Here is a 10,698-nt window from a genome sequence, read left to right on the forward strand (position 1 = left end):
ATTAAGTATAGGATGCCAGACTGTTTTTGTTTAGAATCGTTTTTCGTAAACAATGATTTTATATAATTGAACAAAAATTTAACACATCCAATACAGTGGCTCTCTAGACACATAATGCATAATAAGAGCATTACCCACTCACCGATTTTTATTTTTGTATCTGTCATCACGTTTAGGAACAGATATTATAGAGGTTAGATCTCAAACTTTGAGAGTGTTTTCTGGTAGTAAATCGATTTTGTGTTTTTGTCGTGATTCCAAAAGAATAACCGTATAGATTTTTTAAATTTTCAAAACATATTTGTATAGATATGATAGAATTCTCAAAATACTTTGACCTTTTTTGAGTTATTTATAGACATTTGAAATTGTCGATTTTTTTTTTGTCTTATTAGTTATTTTATATTGTTATTCATACTCACATATTGTACATCAACTTAAGAATCCGAAAATACTAATCACACTTGATAATAATATTATGTAATATTTTCTTTACATCTTGTTTATTGTATAAAGTGTATATTTTAGTATGGGCATATTATTTATATTTAATGTCTTCCTATTAGAATGACTGATATCAAAAGTTATGGGCAGTTAATTCAACACTTAAATTTAAAGGAGTTCTTAAGTGACAGCTACTTCATAAGACAAGTATGACTGGGTGCAACGGAATTTTAAGGGACTGTGGGTGACACTTAGATTAATTTAAGTAACACTTAAATGTTTGTCCATACGGGTGATAATATTATAATACTAAACACAAATAATTTATATAACACTATCACAACACTACAGTGTTTAATTTTATTTGAAAAAAATATAAAAGCGTGTATTGCTTGCAAATGCGTGTTATATGCATAAATACGTGGTCTAGCTGAGTGCCAACATTTTTTGAGTTATATCGTTAAATGATAATTTAATAGTTAGTTGTGGCGAGTATTGTATTAATAAACAGCATGATATATTAGTACTTTGATGGGCCACAACAAAATAATTTATATTATTTTTTATTAATTTTAAAATGATCACGTTGTTTTATTGGCCCAGTAATATGTTTACGGAAGGATAATGCGCTCGTATCCTTTGACATCTAATGCTATCGATCCAAAGGGTTTTCCTTTTAATACGAGAATCGTCTTCGAGTAACGAACGCGCCTCTTGCAAGCCCCCGTGTCCCGTTCTGGCACAGTACAACTGATAATTGAGCGTGTTTAATTGATCGGTCAGGTTTTTTACTTCCGAAATAAGGCTGAAAAAAATATTATCATTTATTTATATTATAATATATAAATTATAGGTATAACACGTAGGAAAATAAGGAACATTTTTTTAATAGTATATTCTGTTGTAGAGCGTCGAGATGATGCAAAATACCTTAGTTGTGCATTATCCTTGACGTTCTCATCCCCCGGACGTTTCAGCCGATTGTGTAACCTTGTTTCAGCAGTTTGTTTAGCTTTTTCTAAATTCATTATTACGCGAATGAGATCTCCGATTAAATTTTCCGAATCGCCCAACCGTTGAACCACCTATAGTTTATTTTTAATCAATGAAACAAAATGTATAAAATTATGAAAGTTACTACAGGTACAATGTGTATATTGTACACACATTTCCTATAGTTTAAATGTACGATACCGAATAAGAGTAATGTACATAAAACATTAATTAAGAAATAACTAACTTAAACATAAATTTAATATAAAAATTATCATTAAATTTGTATTATAAATTATAACATTTTCAAGTCTATAAAATAATATTAACACGTAGTATGTAAATGGTGTACTTTATAAATCATAATAAATTGATTAAAATGTCAAGTCTCCAACAACTTATTAAAAATATTATCCATGTTAAATGCAATTTACAAATTAGTGTAACGAAATTGCCTTTTAGGTAGCCAACGTAAATGTCACTTTTATTCAAATGAAGTAAGATACTTTTATTACATTTTAAACGTAATTTACTCAGAACTGCTTTAAATGTTAAAGACTGTTATAATAATAGTTGATTATTAGTGGGTTGTGGATAGTATTTGAGAATAAAATACGAAATTATTGCGTAGGGACATTGAACTCAAGTTGCAAGTTTAATTAATTAGAGGCGTAAATGCGTAATCACTATAGCTTGTAATTTTTTTATATCTAATTATATATTGGCTTCATGTTAGGACAATTGATATTTAATTTTTAGCAATATTTTAATACACACACCTAGGTATTTAAAGGTCAAAAGTTAAATCCAACATAATTATACGCATTATTTTAGATAATTAAAATTTTTTTAAATTGCAAATACAGATGATATACCTATTTCTTAATTTAAGAATGTAATTTATTATTCAAATTATTTAGTTACTTGTTTCAAGTCATTCTCTACTGCTTGTCCAATTTGTTGTGTATCGGATATGAACCGCGCCAGAGCAATATCAACTGTGTCAGCTTGATCTCTTAATCTATTTGCGCTTTTCTTGAGTATATCGTCGTCTATGGATCTCAGTTGTCTTGATTCGTTTAAAACTTGTTCAGCTTCTTCATATAAACTTTTAGTAATTGATTCCCATTCTGGTACTGACAAACAAGTGCTATAGTAATAAAAAATAATGTGCATGATGTATGTGAAAATTAAATATCAAAAGCACAAATTTTAAAATTATTTGTGACAATGAGACGGTCATACTTTTCAGAATCTTTGATAACATCTGCATGCGACATAATAATAGGTGTCTGAATGTTCAGCCCTAAATTGATGGTATCAATTTGAAATGATTGATATTTATCACTCCAATTTTTTTCGAGTCGAACCTTCACATTTTTATTGCGGTTTAATTGATCTTTTATCTGGGACAACGTGCGGCAAAATAAATTTCCGATTTCAGTAATTAGTTCTTTTTCCTATTCATACATTATTATAGAACGTCTTAAGATGACAATTAAATTTTAATTTATGATTAAAAGTAATACTTTAACAAGCTCCACTTGTCCAGGATCTAAAGTGAGATCCGTTTCCAATCTAAACGACCGTCGTTCTAAGCACTCAGTAGATATGGAGCATATAATACGCAATGCTGTTTGGGCTTTTTGAATTTTTGTTTTACTCAACGTAAGTAAATCGATTTCGTTTCGCATGTTTTCTATAACTTGGAACATGTGTGCTTTCCATCTATCTATGTTTCTAGCCATACCGGCAATTTTATTGGTACTATCTGACATACCTTTATCCACAGACCCGGATAATGTGTTTATTGCGCGCTGCACATTATACTCAACCCTATAGGTTTATATTCATTTAATAGTATATTAGGTATATCACATATTAATATATTATTGTAATTAGATAGGTAGTTTTAAAATAATACATTTATATTGTAAAATCTTACACATTTGATTGATGATGCCCCTGAACTGATCGGTTTAGTAGTTTCTCGTTGTGTTTCTGCCATTGGAGAAATGTACAAAAATTGTTCGCCAGTTTGGGTTTATCTGCACAGATGTCATGAGTGACACATGATTTTGGGACGCCTTGGTTGCTTATTCCAGATAAATCATCGGAAATCATATCACACATTGAGAGCTGACGGTTAGGGGTTGACGATTTCTCCATGATGGTGAACTAAAAAGTCCTAAAAAAGGGAATTTTAAATAGCTGGATGGTATTTTTTAGTTTATGAATACATTTTTTTATTATTTAGTATAAAATATTAAATACCTGTGTGTATTTTGAATTAAAATCCCTATTAAATAATATTCGTAATGTGCGCTATAAGTAACAACAATTTGTTTTAAATATTATTGAGTCGATGATCTAATGATATTATTAACTTAATATAATATTTATATTGAAGTTGAAAAATAATTACATTCTAGTATGAAAATAAAATAAACGAAATAAAGAAGTTGTCATTCTTAGATGTATAATTTAATGAAAAATGTATCTAGGTAGGTAGTTATAAATATTTATACTTATTACTTATACATCAATAATTATATCAACACTTCCTCCAAACGCTTCCAAATGTTTTATTTGATTTAGAGTGTTATATGATTATTCTAAGTATTGTTAACTATCTATTATAATTGATTTGGAATTGTAAATTAATTAATAAATTATGTTTACTGAACAATTCAGTAAAGAATATAATATACTATTTAATGATAAGTATGATTTAAATAATATAGAATATGTTAATTATTTAATTCACAATTTTGAAATGACACATTAATTGTTACATAACATTTAGAAGCACAAAACAACTTACCTACTTATATTGGTAAAGAAAATGAATAAGCGCTGTTGCGTTGGGTCTCCTTTAAGGAGAATAATGTCTAATCAATACCTACCTATAATATTCAACAGTATCGTAGCAACGTAAATATTATGTTATAACTCTATATGGACAAAAAAAAAAAATAAAATGCAAATTGTTGTAAATTAATAATAATTCCAATTGTGTGGGTGGGGTTTTAAATTGTATAAAACCTATGATTTAAAAAGACTGCACGCCCTTGACTTTGTACGAAATAGTTGCCTCCTGCGTGGTACCTATGGTTCAACAACCTAAACAAAAATCTCAGATGTGCTTGTAATATTGCATATCTCATAAACATCGGGGCGTCTTACAATAAACGATAAAATAATTACTATGCATTACCGTTTAAATTACTGAAATCAATTAGTACATAAATTATATTATTATTATGATGTACAAAAGATTTAATTTGTTAAAATTATCATCTATAACTACGTCCTTTTATAAATTAACTTTATAAATAAATTGTACTATACGAAAGATTGAAAACTATAAACGGGGTATAAGTTATTGTGTCAGATTTTACTCTATAGACTATAGAGTCTAGGGAAAATAATCTACGTTTCTAAATTAATTCTAAAAAATATGAAACAAACCAATGCTGATTATAGATATCAATACAATGGAAAATTATAGTACAAAAACATAATAATTCTTTATCAATAAATGATGAAAAGTATATGTGAAGTTACAATAAATAAATCTAATAGCCCTGATTTTACTCTTCTTATACATAACTGTAATAAAAATATGAAATGTGGACCTCAGACCAGTAAACGAATAAATGAAATATCGAGAATCTGCTATTTAGGTGTTATATTTTTTTTTTTTTTTTTTATTTCATTTAATATCGGTAAAGATTACTAGGCCTCACTGAGTAAAACTCGTGTGGAGGCCTAGGAGTTATCTTATATACAACATATTTACATTTCTCCTTTTCTCCTTAAATAGCTTCTCAAATACACAGTAAAAAAGAAAAAAAAACAATAACAGAAAAACAGTAGTATAAGTTTGAACAGCTAACATAAAAAAAAAAACAAGTTGTATGTGAAAAAAAAAAGCAAACAATGGTAGTGTAAAAAACAAATTAATCCTGAAACTTCAATATTGTAGCATCGTATTCATGGTGAAGCCAATGAGTAATGTATTTTTTGAAAATAGAAAGAGACATATTAGCCACTTCTTTGGGCATTATATTATGTGTATGTGTCTCAACAAAATCATACACTTTACGACATCCAGCTTTTTTTGGAAATTTTAGCGAATAGTTATTAGTAGCATATCTAGTGTTGACTTTGTGATTTACAGGGGAAAACAGGTTATGTTTTTTTAGGAAAATGGTACAGGTTTTTATATATAGCTTATTTATATTAAGTACATTAAATTCTTCAAATAATTGTTTTGTAGGATATCTCCATTTTTTGTTACAAGCAACTCTAATAATAGTATTTTGGCATTTTTGAAGTCGTAATAGCACATTGTCATAGGCGCTACCCCAACCAATTATGCCATATGCGATTAAAGGTTCAAAGAGAGTTAAGTATAATATAAGTTTTATGTCTTTACAATCTAGTATTTCACGTAGAGATTTCATGATGAAAATCATCTTTCTCAACTTATTGGTAGTTTTAATAATTTGATTTTTCCATTTCATATCTTGACACATTTCGATACCTACCTAAGTATTTGTAATTTTTGACAATGGAAACCGATTTACACTGGCAGTGATTTAATAATAAAGTTTTACATTCATGGATTTTTAGTTCATTTAAGGTAGGTAGGGTACATTCAGATAGGGAGTGAAGTAGTATGGCTGACTTATCTAATTTAAGAAATAGGTTGTTTTTCTTTAGCCAGATTATAATTGACAGTAAATCAGCCTCAATATTAGTATATTATATTATTATTTTGATAACAATTGAAGGCGGGATCCTTAAGCTACGCTCCATAACTTATAAATTCGTTAAACCAAAAGACGTGTTACCGATTAAAACTATACGTAACATATATATTTTGTTGTCACACCTAAGTTTAGTTTCCGATGACGGTTGTAGGCGTTGGAAAGCAACCTTTATCCGTCCAGCGTAGTGTCGGCCGGTAAAGTGGAAGTCCAAAAAAGTGCTGGGCGCGCATATCACGCGTATCCCCGGCACAACCAGACACTGAAATCTATACCACGGCGGCACGGTTCTTACAAAACATAAGCTTTTGAATACATCTTTTATCCATGTTAAAACATCCTCGCATGAAGCGTAAACATTTTTATTTCATGAAATGGTTTTCGTCGAATGATTTGATTGTTGCATAGATCTCCGCGTAGTGCATAATATTTATGCTGTGCACCTTTGCTGGTATTACATTTTTTTTATTCTTATTTTATTTTATTTTAATATAGTAATCATTATTTATATTGAAATCCATACCACGGTCCTTACAAAACATAAACTTTTGATTACATATCATATTCATATTATAAACTCCATACAATGACGCTTGAAATAAATAAAACCAAATAGTTTCTTTCATGAAATATTGTTCCCGTGGAATAGTCAGGTTGTTGCATAGATCCCTGCATTACCTTTGCCGTGATCGATGAACACGGAGGTGTGACAAAAAATAGTATGTGTGGCTCGTGCGCGAAGGCAATTTCAGTCTTGGGCCGGCGACTCGTGCCGCACACGTCGCCCTCGACCGAAATCGTTCACTTTCTCGCCCTTGCCACATAATATACTATTATATTTTTCAATCCATATGTCAATGTATTCTTCTGATTTGGGGTGGGTGGCGTAAAAGACGATAATCTAAATAATTTACAACAAAACCAAAATAGCATATTAAGAATGGCTCAGCAAAACAAAATTATAAATGTTTGAGGCTTTACCAATATAAGGCTTCTGTATAAAATTACAATTCGATTCGTAATTAAAAAAACTCATCTCATTTCAAAGTAACCAAATAGATTTTACTATAATATTCAAGAACATAAAGCTTATAATAATAATCTGCCTGTAAAATAGACTAAAAATCTGTTGGACCATATTTTGTTGATTATCTGGGTCCAAACTTTTATAACCAAATGGCAAATTCCTATCACCTCAATGAAAGATATTCACTCAGGATTATTTAACAGGAAAAAAATAAAAATAGTGCTCGTATAACTGGCTATTTTCAAAATTATAATCATTATAAATAATTGAATAAGCAATAGAATAATTTTCGCGTGTTGATATAGTTTAATAAGTATTGTATTTTTTGTAATTAAATATGAAATTGTGTTCTGTATATACTTATTTCCACTATAACTTGTAGGTATTTCATTTAAATATCTAACTGTAAATTTTTTATTGCTGTTAATTTATTATAACTATAATAACTGTTAAATCATTTTTAAAAATATTAATTTAATAGAATTTTAAAAACTAATTGTCAAACTGATGGTAGAATAATAAATTTGAAATTTAATACTTCTTAATAGTAATTTTACAAAAGATCTATAACTTAACGAGAATAAACTAAAAACATAAATTATAATAACTATATCATATAAAAAATTGAACAAGTATAGGTATCTAGCTAAGTGCACTTTGCTCTATAGTTGTTGAGTTTAGCGTGTACCTTGTCAAATTAAAAAGAGTCAAAATACAACTAAAAATTAAACCATACATAGAAAATAATAATATTATTAATCTTTTGTTGACCCATAAATCATTGAGGGTGTGTTTTTAATTTGTTGGTATTACAGATCCAATGCGGATTTATGTAAAATAACCAAATACAATGCACAACTTGTTTTGTACAATATATTGGTAAAGATAATTTTTTACCTTCGTATTTTATTTCAGACCAAAATGTATTATTAATTAGTTATTAGTAACAGAGCAGCATGTTGTAACTTGTAATCGTTCCATAATTTATTCATTTGTCTAATTAAATTCTAGTTGTAAGTAGTGCCGTTTAAACATTTTTCTTTAATGCTGTTAGTTCAATTAAAGCTGAATATTTAATTGTAATTTAATATGCATGTGTTGTATTATTTCTTCATTGATTCGTAGTATGTGCTCGATATTATAAATTTAACGGAAATTATAGGGTCACGTTGACATAATAATATATTACGCTCGTCTTTAGACTTTAAACTATTATAATATGTATTAGCATTAAGGGTCATCAGTTGTAGTGTATTCAAATTGATTGCGTTAATATAACTGTATGTATGAATATGAATATATCATTGATTAAAAATTTGATAGGTCAATACTAAAACCTATATGAATACATTTTTGTTAAAACAATTAAGAGTTAAGATGATATTTCTCTATTAATAAATGTCTTATCATTTTTCTCTCAACACCTTATTTGATTTTCAATCATTATAAAATCATGTTCTACAAATCATTCACGAAAACTACCAATAGTTTATATGTGTATAACAAATCAGAGATATTAAATTTTACTTAAACCAGTTAATAGATAAATATTAATATCCTATTTTGTATAGTAGACAATGCCTGTACCTATTTATATGTTATTTATTTTCTATAAAAATCAAATATCTACATTTTTGTTTTATTTAATATTCAATTAACAAACATGTATTTAATGTTCGACAATACTAATAACTTGAATTATTTAAAACAATTATTGTTATAATTATTAGTAAGTTGTCGTTCAAAATAAAAATAAAATTATCATAGTATAAATTAACATAACTTGCATGCACCTAAACTTGCTGAATTAAGTATAAAAATAATATTATATATTATACATACTAGCTATCCCGCCTGACGATGCTCAGGCCAAAGATTTGTATTTTTAATAAATATATTTGTTCGAACCAACATCTATTTTTAGCTTTATAATCCGAATTGAGTTACATAAATTAGCTACAGAATTGAACCACCAAATGTGTTAACAGTTAGGTACTTACCTGTAGGTTGTACCTATATCTGGAGATAGTGTAAATCATTACCTGGTTTATGGTTATATACTTATATATTTGATATAAGTCGGTTGGCTGCAAAGTCAAACACCTTTACCTATATATTGTACTGAGTGTAGATACCAAAGCTGTACTGTTGAATTAATTTCAATAAAATGTTTTTCGTGTTATTATCGTATGTAGATAAAATAGTTTTGGGATTTTTTCCCAATTAAACTAATACACTATTTGATGAAACTACATCAAATAGTGTATGAAGGTAAAAATTTAAATTATTTACATCATATACCGGTCATAAGTATTGTTCTAGTAATCATTCAGTAAAATGTGAACTGAAAAAACGGACGCACTAAAATCCTATCATTGCTTATAATATAGTTAATATTATTAACTATCACACATATTATAGAATAGAAGTGAAGCGTTATATTATGTTTGGCGATCATGAATAAACGTGATGAGGCACAGTGTACGGTGTACTTGTGCATAAAATAATAAAATGCTGTCTAAAAATTGAATACCTACTAATGAATCTCGCCGCAGCTATATTAATGTTCAAATAACCTAATAATGTTATGAAACCAATACAGAATATAAAACGTACCTATGTTTAAAATAATAATTAAAAATCCAAAAGGATATAATCTTTATTTTTGAAAAAAATAAGTTCCACAAAAATTAAAATCAAATTCCAAATAAAAATATTATTTATTCAAATATTATTTTAATTAATAGGTGTAGAATTGTGTACAATAGCCAAGATATAGTTATTATGTGTTAGACATGTTATAAAAAAATTAATTAAAAATTATTTTTTGACGAGAACAAAACACGACAAATGATTGACACGATGTACAAGTGGAATTTGGATATTTTATAGTTTTGTGTATATAGGTACTCGGAAGAATTAGGAGGTTGTTTTATTAGTACCATACTATGTATTAGATTATTCAAAGAGTACCTATTGTTTAAAATTGGTATTTATGTGCCCCTGAGTTATTAAAATCGTATTTTATTTTATTTATAATAACTTACACATCTGAGTTAGTTATAAATCAAAATTATATATATTTTACTTATCAGGCTTATATGAATCGTAAAGTGATTGAAATTCTAATATTATTTTATTCAATTAATACGACGTATTTCCTTCAATATTTGAATTAATATTGGCAACTTTTTAAAATAATTAACCAATTAACTACAGATACTAAAATTTGTTTTGTTTAATAAGTATATGCCATTTTAACATCAGGGTACGTATTATTTTATGTTAACATAGGCAAGGCCGTATATGGGGGGAGGGGGGTTTGGGGGTTAGACCCCCACCGTCGAAATATTTTATAGTTCATAAATTTAATTTATGTAACTTAATTATAATAATTTACCTTGTGGGTACCTAATAATATGATAACTATATTATTTTTGATTATTGATTATATTGTTA

General features: G+C 27.8%; 1 protein-coding gene across 1 annotated transcript; it reads right to left on the reverse strand.

Annotated features, from left to right (window-relative positions):
* Positions 1 to 577: 577 nt before the first annotated feature.
* On the reverse strand, positions 578 to 4,067 carry LOC132939730 (tektin-4). Its single transcript, XM_061007061.1, has 8 exons — positions 3,979 to 4,067; positions 3,712 to 3,762; positions 3,383 to 3,625; positions 2,967 to 3,273; positions 2,683 to 2,897; positions 2,362 to 2,587; positions 1,375 to 1,529; positions 578 to 1,249 (listed from the first exon to the last, which is right to left on the reverse strand). The coding sequence occupies exons 3-8, from the start codon at positions 3,604 to 3,606 to the stop codon at positions 1,036 to 1,038; spliced, it is 1,341 nt and encodes a 446-aa protein (XP_060863044.1). The 5' UTR covers positions 3,607 to 3,625; positions 3,712 to 3,762; positions 3,979 to 4,067; the 3' UTR covers positions 578 to 1,035.
* Between the last annotated feature and the right edge of the window lie 6,631 nt (positions 4,068 to 10,698).

The sequence above is a fragment of the Metopolophium dirhodum genome, chromosome 2, assembly GCF_019925205.1.
Source record: "Metopolophium dirhodum isolate CAU chromosome 2, ASM1992520v1, whole genome shotgun sequence".
NCBI lineage: Eukaryota > Metazoa > Arthropoda > Insecta > Hemiptera > Aphididae > Metopolophium > Metopolophium dirhodum.

What these genes read in the sequence shown, in the direction of transcription:
- LOC132939730 (XM_061007061.1), bottom strand. Translation starts at nt 3,606, where the DNA reads ATGGAGAAATCGTCAACCCCTAACCGTCAGCTCTCAATGTGTGATATG. An exon ending in GGGCATCATCAATCAAATGT is followed by an intron (nt 3,274 to 3,382) that starts GTAAGATTTTAC and finishes ATAAACCTATAG; the next exon opens with GGTTGAGTATAATGTGCAGC. An exon ending in TAGAGAATGACTTGAAACAA is followed by an intron (nt 1,530 to 2,361) that starts GTAACTAAATAA and finishes AATAAACTATAG; the next exon opens with GTGGTTCAACGGTTGGGCGA.